Source organism: Aulonocara stuartgranti (genome assembly GCF_965226115.1).
Source record: "Aulonocara stuartgranti genome assembly, chromosome: 17".
NCBI classification, from domain to species: Eukaryota; Metazoa; Chordata; class Actinopteri; order Cichliformes; family Cichlidae; genus Aulonocara; species Aulonocara stuartgranti.
In genome coordinates this window covers 18,297,790-18,311,862 of record NC_138953.1, presented here as the reverse complement: position 1 = coordinate 18,311,862, position 14,073 = coordinate 18,297,790, and the positions used below count along the sequence as shown (strand labels likewise).

Genomic DNA, 14,073 nt, shown 5'->3' with positions numbered 1-14,073 from the left:
GGTATCGGTCGGATACTGACCTAAATTACTGGATCGGATATCGGAGAAAAATAAAAAATGTAATCCGATCCATTAAATATCACGAAAGCACCTCACAAAACTTGCAACACGCCGTAACTCACCTCAGAACGTTAGCACGTCGGAGCAGTATGCATCACGTGATAGAGCGGCTGTGGCATGCAGGACCTGTCGGTGGTCTGGATAGCATGTGGAGCTTCGCTAGCAACCCGGCATTTCATCTCCGACAAAGTTATCCCCGAGAGAAGTAAAGCAAGTGTGTAAGTCCATCTCTGAATGTTTGTAAAGCATTCCTGCGTTAAGCTTAACGAGCGACTGCCTCTCCGGCTGCTACTTCAATCATGAAACTGCTTAACGATCAGCTGATCGGCTTTTCTGTTGCGAGTCCGTGTCTCTTGTTTGCTTTTGGCCCACTTTGCACCAGAAAGAGGAAACCAGCGGCTGAACAACAGCAGCACATTTAAGCTTGATCAGCTGTTGTTAGAATGTATTTAATATTACTTTCTACACCAGGATCTTTTTCTACGTAGCTGACGCTGGTAACTGTGCAGGGGCGGATCTAGAAAAGTTTAGCCAGGGGGGCCGATAGGGCATTAACAGGGAAAAGGGGGCACAAAGACATACTTTTCTTTCTTATTCTCATTTAAAATGTCTACCTTTTAATTATTTAATATTTATCTGAATCTTACACCCAAAGTTTTAATCTGATGTAAAATGTATAGAAATCCATTACTGCATATAATAACTGTTAAGTCTAATATACCCTAGTAAGCTATAGTACTTTTTCCTTTGGGAAGGCACCATCTGTGCAGTCTGCAATTTTGTTGAAGAAAGATGTTGAATCTATTTAATATGTCTTGAAAAATAATTGATTTCTGTGCATTTTTTTTCACACTGCATCAAATTAAGGTTGATTACATCGATTAAGCATCATGAGGTGGAGCGTGAGGGGTGGTTCCCTATTTTTTTATTTTTGTTGTTGCTGGGAGTTGGAACCATATTAGTTAGGTTGCTTAACATTTATGCTAAGTACTCTTTAAAATACCAGAATAGGGAGGATGGTGTAGGTTTAAGTTTATTAGATTGATCAGTATTGCTGAACTATGGAATATTTTTTTTTTTGCATACAGGTATAACAGAATAGCTTTAGTGTGGTTGTTTTAAACTTGAGTATGAACTTATACAAAATGCAGCAAGATATTTAAAAAACAGTTTTGTTGATTAAAAAACACTATATCGGATTCATATCAGTATCGGCAGATATCCAAATTTATGATATCGGTATCGGACATAAAAAAGTGGTATCGTGCCATCTCTAGTCGTAATGTGAGATTAAATCTCTGAGCCTACATGTGGGATTAGGACAGTGACTTTGACTTTACCTCCTCTACAGAGATCATGTGACTGCTTTTATTTGGTTAACGTGTCCGGAAACGTTCCCAGAGGTGGATCCTGAGATGTAATGGAATAAAATATGAGAAATTCACGAATTCTTTCAATTTTGCTTCTTGAGAAGAAGCTAAACTCACAGCTCTGACATTTACGTCCTAAAACAGGAGAACATCATTCATCCACAGCACATCTGTTTTCATTTTATAAAATCTTTTTTTCTCACTGTGGACCAAACACTTCACAGGTGTTTGTATTCTCAGCGGCAGTGGAAAACAAAGACTGAACCCGTTCACTGCACACTTGGTTCTTTATTGAAGTCGATCTTTTTTGGAAACTAAACAGAAATTAAACATGTTTACGTTTTCTCAGACAGTCTTCGTTATTACGCACATTTAAGGCATGAATTCGATTTTTATTGCAGTAGTGTGAGCACACTGAAATGAAAGCAGATTTCTGCATTTATCTCAAAGGATTCAGATCCAGCTTTTCTTCTGGGACTCACTTCATGCTGAGCGGAGAAAAATTTCAGCCGCAGCGGCTCGTTTTTTGATCTGCAAGAAGTGCAGCCGCTCATTTCTGAGGACGTGTCTCAGAGAGCTCATGAAGCAGAAACTGGAAACTACAGCGGCCACTTCAGTCCTGAGAGGTGACCTCTGACCTCCACTGCAGTGCGATCTGGTTTTCTTGGCAACCAAACAAAAACAGAATGTCTTTTTTTTTTTTTTTTTCTTTTTAAATCCTTCTTTAACGTAAATTCTCTCCAAACAGAAAAGTCGTGTTTATCGTCTTTCGCCCATGAGTCATTTCTGTGGTTCAGCTTCATCCTTTGATGACAGCGATCGGCCTCAGTTTGATTGCCTTCTTGCTGATGCCAGCCTCGTGACACGTGTTCACCACGTCTGTCACGTTTTTGTATGATTCAGGAGCCTTAACAAAAAAAAAAAAAAAAAAGTCAGACGCAAACAGAAAACAGCTTAAAGTGCATAAAAACCCACCCTGACTCCTCCCCCTCACCTCCTCCATCACCAGTTTGGGCGATGCCACCCGGATGGCAATGCCCATGTCGGCCAGTTTGTCCAGGACGTCCTGGAAGTCTAGGTTCCTGCGTGACTTTGCTCGAGAGAGCGCTCGGCCCTGAAACAGACAGGAAGTTGCTTAAAGACATGAAACGAACCAAGGTTGACCATGTGACAGCGCGAAGGGCGCTCAGACTCGTACCGCTCCATGGCAGGTGGTCCCAAACGTCTCCATCATGCCCTGCTCGGTCCCCGTCAGGACGTAGCTGCAGGTCCCCATCGTCCCACCGATGAGCACCGGCTGACCTGTGAGCTGGAAATGGCAGCGAGTTCAGGCAAGACTCACATCATGATGGCGAGTAAACAGACGAACATGACGCGCTCTTACCTGGTAGTCGACGGGGATGAGGGGGTGGTGAGGGGGGAAGGCTCGCGTGGATCCTTTGCGGTGAACGAGCAGCGTCCTCTGCTTCCCGTCCACAATGTGCTCCTCCACTTTGGCGATGTTGTGAGAGACGTCGTAGATGACGTGCATGTCAAGGTCATCCGGCGTCGTACCGAACACTTTGGAGAAGGCCTGAAAGACACGAAAACTGCTTTTACAGACTCCGCTCACCCAAACCCTCTCCCCATAACGATCATAGCAGAATCGGGACATTATTAGACTCCACAGCAATCCGATGCCGGAAGTTCAAATTACAGAATATCCTATAAATGAAATGAAAACAAAAGAAATACACAAAAATTATGAATTAAATAAAAGTTAAAAGATTAAAAAAATTAATAAAAAATGTAACGAAAATAAAAAACAAATGAACAGAAGCAGAAATTGAATTTTCTATCACATTAATGATTTTTACAGTTGTATTTTTATATTATTTGTGGTGCGTTTAAGTGCATTCGTCGAATCCCTGACTCTGAGTGGAACAGAGTGGGTTCATCCTCCTGATCATGGAACTCACTTCTTCATGAGAAGAGCTGCGCTTTAAGCACCATGTGAGGTCACTTCTCTTGTTAGGGCGGGTGCAGCGGTGCGTTTATGACCCGAGAGCGGCTCAGGTGAGCGTACCTGTCTGGTGAGGAAGGTCATGGAGGAGCGGTTGACCCAGGCGTAGTTTCCTGCGGCTGCCATGCCTTTCAGGTAATCCTGCCCCTCAGGAGAGTTGATTTGAGCGCAGGCCAGCTGTCGATCGTTCACCGTGATTTTGTCACGCTTCATCGCCTTCTCCATGGCAACCAGAGCATCTGTAAATATCACCAGGTGTTTTCGTTGATAATTTAAAAGGCAGAAGTGAAGGTTTGCAATATTCGGCGATCCATTTCGGCGGCACTCGTACCTGTGGCGACCTGATGCCCGAGGCCTCGGCTGCCGCTGTGGATCATCACACACACCTGGCCTTTGTGGTCAATGCCCATCTTCTTGGCGGCGTAGTCGTTGTAGATCTCATCCACCACCTGGATCTCAGCATAGTGGTTTCCTGCTCCCAAAGTGCCAAGCTGCAACACACACACACACACACACACACACACACACACACACACACACACAGCTTTAGACACCAGCAGAGGGTTGCAGGTGTGAACACAGGTGTGAGGTGCAGGGCTACCTGCGGCAGGCCTCTCTTCTTGGCCTTGGAGGACACCTTGTTGGGGTCGGCCTGCAGCATGCGCCCGTACTCTTCGCAGTGCTCCTTATCCTCGGCCCAGGCGTAGCCCTCCCTTAGAGACCAGTCCATGCCCATTTCCAGCGCCTCCTCCAGGTCCCTGGTGACACATGCATTAGTCAGGTGACACACAGGTGAGGAGAGGCAGGTCTGTTCTGTTCTACTTACTTGGCGCCCATCGGGATGACGCCTTTGGAGCCGACTCCCACAGGGATGTGGTCGAACAGTGACTGAGCGAGCTGCTCCTTCACCGGCTGGACATCGCCCTCGTCCAGGTTTGTCCTCAGCAGGCGGACACCGCAGTTTATGTCGAAGCCCACGCCACCTGGAGGGCACATGGGAAGTACTGTTTTAACAGGGTGGGTCACAGAGTAAGTTTCATGACGGGTGACCACAGCAGGGAAATCCACAGGTTGGAAGATTTTTTTACTTCCTGCACATAGCTTCCCACCAAACTCCATTCATTTTTCATCAGGTTTTAGAGGACCCTGCTTATGTTTTATCATAGTACTTCCTACCTGGAGACACCACGGAATTGGGGTTGTCCATGTCAAAGGCTGCCATGTTCCCGATAGCAAATCCGTACCCAGAGTGGACATCTGGCAGGCCGATGGATTTCTGCCGACCAATCAGAGACACCCTGAGTACGAAGCAAAACATTTACTGTGGACACATACAGAACGGCAACACTCACGTTCACAATCCCCGGCAGCGCCGCCACATTCCCAATCTGTTTCATGGCTGGAAGGAACCCGCCCACACCTGAGGAGGAGGAACAGAGAGAAATGAGGAGGGTGGAGGTCAGGTAGAGGGGGCTCTCAGAGGGGTTCAAAGGTCACCAACCTCCTCCTCGGCAGGCATTACGAAGCTCCTCGAACATAAGCTTCTCCAGAGACTCGTTCACGTAGAAAACTCCTTCCACCTAAAGAGGAAAAGGAGGAGGAGTCAAGAGGTGACAGCAGAGGAAATAAAAGCTTTTAAGGAGCGTCCCTGCTTCGCTTTAATGATTATTCTGAATCTTTCTTCTGTGAGACAATGAAACCAACTGAAAATAAACTAAAATGGAGCAGAGTCACCTCCTCCCAGCGTCCACCCGCGGGTGGAGCAGAACAGATACACTTAAAACTTTCGTAAATCATTTTAAGCGTTTTTAAGTTTGTGCTGCTGTTCAGAATCATTTTTAGCCTCGTGCTTATTCGGCATTTCTCGGGGGTTCCGTCAGCTCCTGTGTTCTACTGTCTCTGATGTTCTCCTCTCATGCCGTGGACACCTGTGTTTAATCAAGTCACCTGCAGCTGTCAGCCCAGCCACGTTACCAGCTAGCTGTGAGCTGTTATCTGTTAGCTCGTACCTGCATGTTGGGGACGAAGCCCTTTTTGATTCTCCAGGAGGTGGAGGAGATTTTATCCAGAAACTGCAGCTCATCATTGTAACTGCGACTCATGACTCCACAAACGACCAAAAACGGCAAATCTCACTCTTTAACGCCGCGTTTCACTGGCTGTCTAATGTAAGATTAGAAAAAGAAGCCGAAGAAAAGAGTCTTCTTCGGCTTCTTTTTCTTCTACGCTCAACAGGCTGCACGCGCATTACTGCCACCTACTGTTCAGTGTTCCACGGTTATTCTCTATGCGGTATTATCCTCAGTAGAACAGCAGTGTGTGGACGTGCTCCAGGATCTCTCTGCTCCTCCTGCTCTGCGGGTTCAATTTCTGTGATGGAAACACTTCCTGCCCTCTGTGAGGAGTTCCTGCCCGTGACAGTGCTCCCACACTCACACGTGTCCTTGCTGTATTGTGAATCATAAACTAAACCCTTCCCTTTCAGTCATTTCCGACAACCTTTGCTGTCGTTCATCGATGATGTATTTATGATTTCTGGGTATTCTGGTGGCCCACGCTGCAAATAAGACACGGCCCTGTCCTCCTGAACTGTGTGTTCAGTCTGCTCTTTCCATCAGTCACTAATTTGTTTTTTCTTTTCTGATTTCTTTTTCTTGTCATGGCAATACTGTTGTGGAATAAAAGTGCTCCACATAGAGTCTTTGGCTGAATTACATCCAGCTTCTTGGCTTTTTAATCACTGAATTTTTGGAGATTCAAAGCGTCATTAAATAAATATTATATAATAAATACTGAGATGGTTACTATGGAGATAAATGACAGAGACAGACACTGCTGAGTGAGATCCACTGACTTATATTAGCAAAGAAAGAGAGAGCAGCACTGATCTGTGAATTCATTAAATGATCTCAAGATATAATAGACAGAAATAAGAAGCGGAAATTTTCAACTTAAACCATCATCTTGTTTTTCTTCTACTTTCAGCAGAAAATACAGTAAGGGTACATCTTTCACTATCTTACAATGCTGTGATTGCAGACATTTCCCAACTCTCTGTGAATGGTACTCGTGGTCAATGAGTACCATTGATCAACGGGCTTTGATCAACGGGCTTCGATCAGTGGTTATGGATCAATGATAATGAGAATTTGCATATTAATGATCAAGGAACTGACCTCACAGCCCACCGTTCATTCAGTGGGCTAGTTTCAGTTATCGTGCAAATGTACTGTTTATAATGCTGGGGAAACCCACAGTCAGCTGAGACTGAAGAAGTCACTTGAATGAGTGATGAAACGTTTCTCCCACTGACAAAGCTACGTCCAGATGAACAGAATCAACCTTTTGGGGAACATAAAATGCCGTTATTTAAACAGTATATAAAGATGATTAATTTTATCTCCCCTGCAGATTTATTCATACCAATCGAAATGTTCTGGAGAATACTCAGGATTTTATGCAGCCCGGTTGCCGTATTTGTAGTTTTACGAAAGTTTATTTTGGATAATGATTCAGGAAGTTTAGTGACAAGCCTTCAAAACAAAAGCAGAATCTACACAAAGCAACATAATGCATGCGTACATATAAATAAAAAATATAAATACATGCATCTAATTTAATAAAAGTTGTTATTTTGAAAAGTTGGGCCTTTTTACGGCATAATACATTTATTCTAACAGAATTATTACGATTTTTTTTAAAAAAAACTTTGGTTTATAAACTTTTGATTTGAGTGCCCTCGACGTGTTGTATTATGAAAATCCATCCCGGAAGCGGTGTGTGCGTGTTTTGGGGCGCTGCAGGTTTGTGTGTTTACAGAGAAGCACATGAAGAGTCGTGGATGTCTTCTCGGTAGTTCACGGTGTGAGTGTTCTTCTGTTTGACTTCCAGCTTTCAGGACTACAAACGCTCCTTAACCCGGTTAGTTAACACTAACCCGCGCTAAGCAGCAGCAGCGTCAGTGAAACGTTAGCTAACGATAAGACTGCGGAAACGAAAACGAAACGTTTGTTTTCACGCAGCTCTTTACATATTTTTCTACCTCACAGAGAACCAACGACGCTCTGAAATCAGCGCAAAATGAACGAAAATCCTCTAAATGTGACGTTTTAGCGGTAAAGCGGAGCTAAAGCTGCTAAGAAATTTCAAAACGTCATTAGTGACTCATCAAAAGTTAAATTTGGCAGATTTGTAATGAGGTTTCGTACTTAATGAGCTAAAGTTTACTGTGAGGTTTGGATTTGAATCAGAGTCACTTTGTGCACAGTAAAAATCACGTGATACTTTTTTAATATGTGCACAGATTAAATTAATGTTAGTTAAAGTTCATTAGATATTACGTCACTGTTCACTGATGATCTGATTTAGCAGCTGGAATCTTTTCACCAGACTCCATTCACTTTTTATCTGTTTTTAGTGAAATTTGACAACATATTTTTATGAGAAACATAAATACAATAAGAAACGAAAAATAAGAACCTGATAACAAAAAATGAAATAGATTAATACATACTAAAGAAATGAATACAATTACATACAAAAATAATAATTATTAGTAAAAATTAGAAATGAAACAATTAAACATTAATAGAAAGATGATTAAAATAAAGAAAAAATATAATAATAATAATAATGTCTGTGAAGGTTCTCAGAACTGAAGAAGCTTCTCGGATGAGAGGTGAAACCTCTTCAAGTAACTTAAAGAAGTCCAGACTCTTTTCTTTGCAAGCTCCTTTGAATAATAATAATAATAATAATAAAGGAATAAAACAAAGTTGCATATAAATAAAATATTAAATACAACATGGAAATAAAATTATATGAAAAATCAGACTGCGTGATATAAAATCCAAACATGTGAATACAGTTCTGTTAAGAGCATCATGGCCCTCTGCAGTCTGTGCATTACTTAGTGTGAGTCCTCTTCCTGTGTCTGTGTGTGAGCAGCATCATGAAGCTGCGAGTTCGAATCAACAGGCAGACCAGCCGGGTGGAGTTACTTGGAGAAGATCCCAGTTTGAAAGAGCTCAGAGATCACATCCAGGAGATGCTGTTGTCCTCACATGGACTCAGGTCGGTGCTGCACATGTCTAACTCTGTAATCCGAGTTGTGGTTTATAAAGTTTCAGTTATTTGACTCCCTACTTGCGCTTCAGTTCAGACACAGAGTTTGGTTTGTCTCTGAACGGCTCCAAGCTGCTCACGGACACTGCTCAGACTTTGGCATCCTGCGGCATCGTGTCCGGAGATTTGATCTGTGTCCATCTGCCTCAGTCTGAAGCCACAGCTGCCGCCGGTTCAACCAGCTCAGCCTCGTCTACAAGCTCCACCTACACAGCAGCCAAGAGCTCTGCAAACCAGAGGCAAAGCCAGCAGACCCCCATCATGGCCTCCACTCAGGTATGATGTTCACCTCCAGCAGGTTGTTCAGGTGGGCTGGATAGGTGTGTGAGACATATCGAGCCTGTTTCCAGTCCATGTGTGGGAGGTCAGTCTACACAGACTGTAGACTGCCTCGGCCAGAGATCAGAAACAGGCCCAGAAAGCATCCACATACTTCTGGCTTCAGTGCACAGTTTCTGTTTTACTTTCTCGTGTTTTTATGAGCTGAATTATAACATAAAATAATTCGCAAATACAGACACACCACAGAGCACACAGCAAGGGTTAAAGCTGGTTTAAAGGGCCACACCCCCCTCACAGCTTCTCTTCTGTGGATCCACACGAGGACACACTTAATTTCACATCATCCAACACTGATGACACTCTGACTCATCTCAGTTTGCATCAGCAGCATCAGACTGAAAGTGTTTAGGTGAACCAGCTGTGCCTCTGAAACCTGAGATGTTTTGTTTGGAGCTGGACGAATTCACAGGTTCAAAAGCTTTCTCACCTGATACTTACAAGCTTTCAGGGAACTTTGGATTAAAGAACAGTTAAAAGTCATGGGCGTGCCAGCCTTCATCGTGGAAGCACCGGCTCTCTCGCAGTAGTAGAAATCTTCACATCTGGAAAGCTGCAGGAGTCTAACGGAGCATTTTCAGACACATCCTCAGCTTCACATCACCAGACACATTTTTAAATAGCGAAGTCTCAGTCAGCCTGAGAAGCATTTATATATTTGGTGCTTGGGGCGCTTTTAAATCCTTACAGATGTGCGTCTCATGAACAGCTGGAGAGAAAACCAAAGTTCTGCAAAGGTTTAAAAGGATGAGCTTTACCCATTGCAGGAGATGGTCTCCAGTGTTACTGGTGCCAAAAAATAAAAACAAACTCACTGGAAGAGCATAGTGGGCGTTAAATCTGTGTAATGGTTTGATGGTATTTTAAAATTCCCTATCATTCTGAAAATGAAGACAAACACTGATTTATAATCGTACGGTGTTCCACAAGGTTCCCATCCAGGCCCCTTGCTGTTTGTCTTTTACAGTTGTCACCACAAGTATTTGAAAACTGACAGAGCCTTGGTAGTTTAGCCTCGTGGGTCATCACAGAATATTTCATATCAAACAATAAGACTTTGAGCTTTAACTCGAGAAGACAACAAAGTGTTGCGTTGACTGTTCAGGAATTTCAGCCAATTACAGTCCTGCATTTTCAAAGGCTGGTCAGCAGAGGCATCATTGTTCACATACTTATGGATCTGACTGTGTTTTGATGTTTGTGGTCAGCTGTAACATTAAAGGAGATCAGCCTTGACCTGTTTATGGCAGGTTGTTGTTTTTGATGTTGTTCATGTCTGTTTTATATTTTAAGTTATTATAACAAAGAAACAACAGCAGATTATTTTAGCCTGTGCCGCGTCACTCATCAGACCTGACGATGGGGCGTAGACGTGCCCAAGCTCACAGTTTTGTTGTTGGTAAACAGCCGAGCAGCAGCAGCAGTGTCAGTGGGGCTGCCGGTCCTGCAGTCCTTTCAGAGTCCCAGCCGTCCTGTGAGATGCTGGACTCTGAATCTTCAGCCTCCATCTGGGAGCCAATGCTGTGCAGTGAGGCCGAGGAGGGTCAGGCACCACTCTCTCTGGAGCTCCTGTACCACACGGCCCAGCCAACAAGTCCCAATGATGCCATCATGGTGGCCGGACATCTCCTGATGCTCGAGACTGGGTTCATTGCTCAGGTGAGGCGAGGGGGACAGGTTAATATCCTGCTGAGTAAACAGGTGAAGGCAGACGCTTTGAGTAAGTGTGTGCGCGCCTCCACAGGGCACCGAGCTGAAGCCCGGTGAGATGCCTGCTGGATGGAGGTGTGCAGGTGGAGTCTACAAGCTGCAGTACACTCATCCTCTGTGTGAGAGCAGCCTGGCCTCGGTGGTGGCTGTGTGCATGGGCCCAATGCTCGTCATGAACAGTGAGTCCTCTTTAAATGGGCTGAATTTATTTTTCTTTGACCTTTTAGTGTTCAACTCCCACTGTGTTTCTGACCTTTTTCTTCTTCATGCAGCGACTCTGAAGGTTACAGAAACGGTCGACACTGTCCGCAAACTATGTCTGAATGCATCCAGCTACGTGACCAATGAGTGGCCAGGTAAAGCTGTGATTGGTTGGCATAACGCCACCAGCACAGGAGCGTCTTTGATTAATTTTCTGTGTCTGATGTTGTTCAGGAGGAAGTGCTGCAGCAGCATTTAAAGACCTCAGCAAACTGTCCCGACTCTTCAAAGACCAGCTGGCGTACCCACTGATCGCCACCGCCAGAGAAGGTAACGCCCCCTCTCAGATGAGTCACAACATGTTGGTGCTGACATCATCCAGTTCATCAGCTTTAATCAGAGAAAACCTCAGAGAAGTTAAATTGCTGTGAACATTAGCCATGTTACAGCTTTTAGTGAGTTTAAGAAAGATTTTATTTAAATCGATGTTCAATTTCATTAAAATTAAAATGTAAAACTCAAAATCCCACTCATAAAAAACATACAGGGCAAAGAGAATTATATTAACCAATCAAAATCTTAATGAAAGTTATTTAAAGTTATACAAAATTAAAAGATTACTCCTTGAATTTGCAGCTTTATTATAAATTTTAAGACATTTTGACATGTAATTAAAGCGTCTCTTAAACTGTTCACTTGCATTATGTAAGGGGATTACATTATTAAATAACTTCACCATAAATTAGCAGTAAGTGCCTCTAAAAGTCAAATTTATTCTGTATTTTATCACCTAGGGCAGGGGTGTCAAACTCCAGACCTCGGGGGCCGGTGTCCTGCAGGTTTTAGATCTCACCCAGGGTCAACACACCTGAAACAAATGATTAGTTCATTACCAGGCCTCTGGAGAACTTCAAGACATGTTGAGGAGGTCATTTAGTGATTTACATCAGCTGTGTTGGATCAAGGACACATCTAAAACCTGCAGGACATCTGCCCTCGAGGCCTGGAGTTCGACACCTGTGACCTACGGTGTTCCCCAGGGTTCCAGTTTAGGTCCTCTGGTGTTTGACTTCTATGTGCTTCGAACTGAGAAGATTAGCAGCTTTAAAAGTTACATGTAGATGACACTCAATTTTACGTTTCTTATGATCAAAACATATTTTGATCGAAATCCCATTTTATCAACTACATCATCTTATTTAAATACCAAAGAACAAATAACTTTTATTTGTAGTAAAAAAGTGTTGGATAAAGAACTTATATGAGTGTCCATGAAAGGTTTCATCCCAACCTTTGAAGCCATGAGTTAAAAAAAAAGAAAAAAAAAGGATTACAGATTATTTTGCCATCTTAAATTCGTTTTTTACTTTCAGACTTGAGTTCATACAGAGTTTCCTTTTCTAGTTTTTCTTTTCACACAAACTCATTTGTTTTGTAATAAACTATTTCATGTTAATATCCCGAAGAATTCTAGTAAAATCTGTCCCGAAACATTTGGGAAGCTGCTTTAGAGGAACAGCTTGTTTGACTCATATGAGCTTGAGTCGCGTTTTCATTGATGATGTTTCTCTGTAAGCAGATGCTAACGTGCTAACATGCTAATGTCTGGTACTGACAGTCTGTGATGTGTTTCAGCGATGGCTCTCCCCGTGGCGTTCGGTCTGCCTGCTCTTCCTCCGGAGCTGCTCCTCCGAGTCCTCCGCCTGCTCGACGTTCGCTCTGTGGTCAGACTGTCGGCGGTAAGCCGGCACTTCAACGTCGCCACAGCAGACTCGTCGCTGTGGAGACACCTGTACCGCCGCGACTTCGCAGGTGGAAAAAGAGTCCCTAAAACTATTTCATTTATTTTTACAATTATTTCTGCAAATTTCTCTAACTATGGGTCAAATGTTCCACTGACACTGTTTAAATGTTCTTTTTCATGTGCTTTTTAGATGTTCTTGATTTTTTTTCTATTTTTCACCCTTAGAACACCCTTAACTTATTAAAACCTGTTATAATGTCTTAATTTACTTATTAATTAAATAATTTTCAGTGAAGTTTTAAACAGCTTACTCTACATTAAATATTAGAATCTGAATAAGATAATTTAAATGACAGCATTAAAAAAGAAAATAACATTTAAAAAATGTAAAAACAAATCAGTCATTATTTTCTCCACAAATAAGCAGAAATTGTGGGGGAAACACCTGAATGTCCACCGTGTTTAAGATAGTTTTTAGAAATAAATAAACTAAAAAGTATCAAAATATTTTCTAAATTTACACAGATTTGAAGTTGTGAAATGAGTCAATTAAATTTATTGATTGATTCATTGTGATTGTCCAGTTTTTCAACAAAATCATTATAATTAAAGTGTCTGATTGTGTTTGCCGTTTTTCAGATTCAGGCTCAGGCAGATCCAGAGACACAGACTGGAAAGAGGTGAGAAACACACTTCATCAAAGTAAATAACTAAAGAACTGTAAACTCTTAAAACCTCCTAATGTGTCGTTTTTAATATGAATATTTTAAGGTAATAATAAATTAGACTAATGTGGGGCAGATTGATGATAGCTCGCAGAATTTAAGCTTTAATGTGATTTGTTGTTGATTTTTTTTTTTGGGATTTTTTGTGTAAATAATTTAATTTGTTTTTATTTGTTTTCCAGCTCTACAAAAAGTCGTACAAGTTTCGCTCTGAACTTCGAAACGCTGCCCCGACCCGCCCCCGCCCCCTCCTGCCTTTCCATCCAGGAGACATCTTCCACCCCATCCCCTACCCTCACTTCCCCCCGGTGCCGGGCATCATCGGTGGAGAATACGATCAGCGACCAAACCTGCCCCACGGCCTACTCCCCCGCCCCCGCTACGACCCCATAGGCCCGCTCGCAGACCCGCACAGACGACCTCGCCACGACTTCCACAGAATCCGACCAACAGGAGGGCGACCTTCAGACATCCGACGAGGATTCATCTGATCACTCCGTCACTGATCACATATCAATGACACAACTTCCTGTTTGACTCCGGGTTGACAAAAATTCATTTTCACAATAAAATCAGAATTTAAAACATTCTGTCTGGGAATCATTTATAACCTCACAACTGAACAAAATCTTTAAATCCTTTTATTCCACAAAGACAAAAAAGTAAACATTTTAATTTAAAGTTATAATTTTATGTGACAGCCATTTATTTATGGGTTAAACATCAAACAGAAGAAGTTTGAAAAATGTCAATTAAAAAATGCAATCTACAGGGTGGGCCATTTATATGGATACACCG

The 14,073-nt window shown here is 42.7% G+C and overlaps 2 protein-coding genes across 3 annotated transcripts; one reads left to right on the top strand and one right to left on the bottom strand.

The window, feature by feature from the left end:
- Window positions 1-1,698: 1,698 nt before the first annotated feature.
- On the bottom strand, window positions 1,699-5,659 carry rtcb (RNA 2',3'-cyclic phosphate and 5'-OH ligase). Of its 2 annotated transcripts, none has more exons than XM_082511143.1 (12): window positions 5,442-5,659; window positions 4,934-5,012; window positions 4,785-4,852; window positions 4,609-4,708; window positions 4,259-4,415; window positions 4,034-4,190; window positions 3,764-3,923; window positions 3,496-3,671; window positions 2,815-3,003; window positions 2,629-2,739; window positions 2,425-2,544; window positions 1,699-2,337 (listed from the first exon to the last, which is right to left on the bottom strand). In XM_082511143.1, the coding sequence occupies exons 1-12, from the start codon at window positions 5,532-5,534 to the stop codon at window positions 2,230-2,232; spliced, it is 1,518 nt and encodes a 505-aa protein (XP_082367269.1). In that variant the 5' UTR covers window positions 5,535-5,659; the 3' UTR covers window positions 1,699-2,229. The 2 variants fall into 2 exon arrangements, with proteins under 2 accessions (XP_082367269.1, XP_082367268.1); XM_082511142.1 differs by lacking the exon at window positions 5,442-5,659 and adding an exon at window positions 5,167-5,360.
- Window positions 5,660-7,200: 1,541 nt separating this feature from the next.
- fbxo7 (F-box protein 7) lies at window positions 7,201-13,862 on the top strand. The gene is made up of 10 exons (XM_082510703.1): window positions 7,201-7,296; window positions 8,380-8,505; window positions 8,589-8,832; window positions 10,303-10,554; window positions 10,640-10,784; window positions 10,878-10,961; window positions 11,041-11,136; window positions 12,442-12,618; window positions 13,190-13,230; window positions 13,458-13,862. Exons 2-10 carry the CDS (start codon window positions 8,384-8,386, stop codon window positions 13,764-13,766), a joined length of 1,470 nt encoding a protein of 489 aa, XP_082366829.1. The 5' UTR covers window positions 7,201-7,296; window positions 8,380-8,383; the 3' UTR covers window positions 13,767-13,862.
- Window positions 13,863-14,073: the final 211 nt, after the last annotated feature.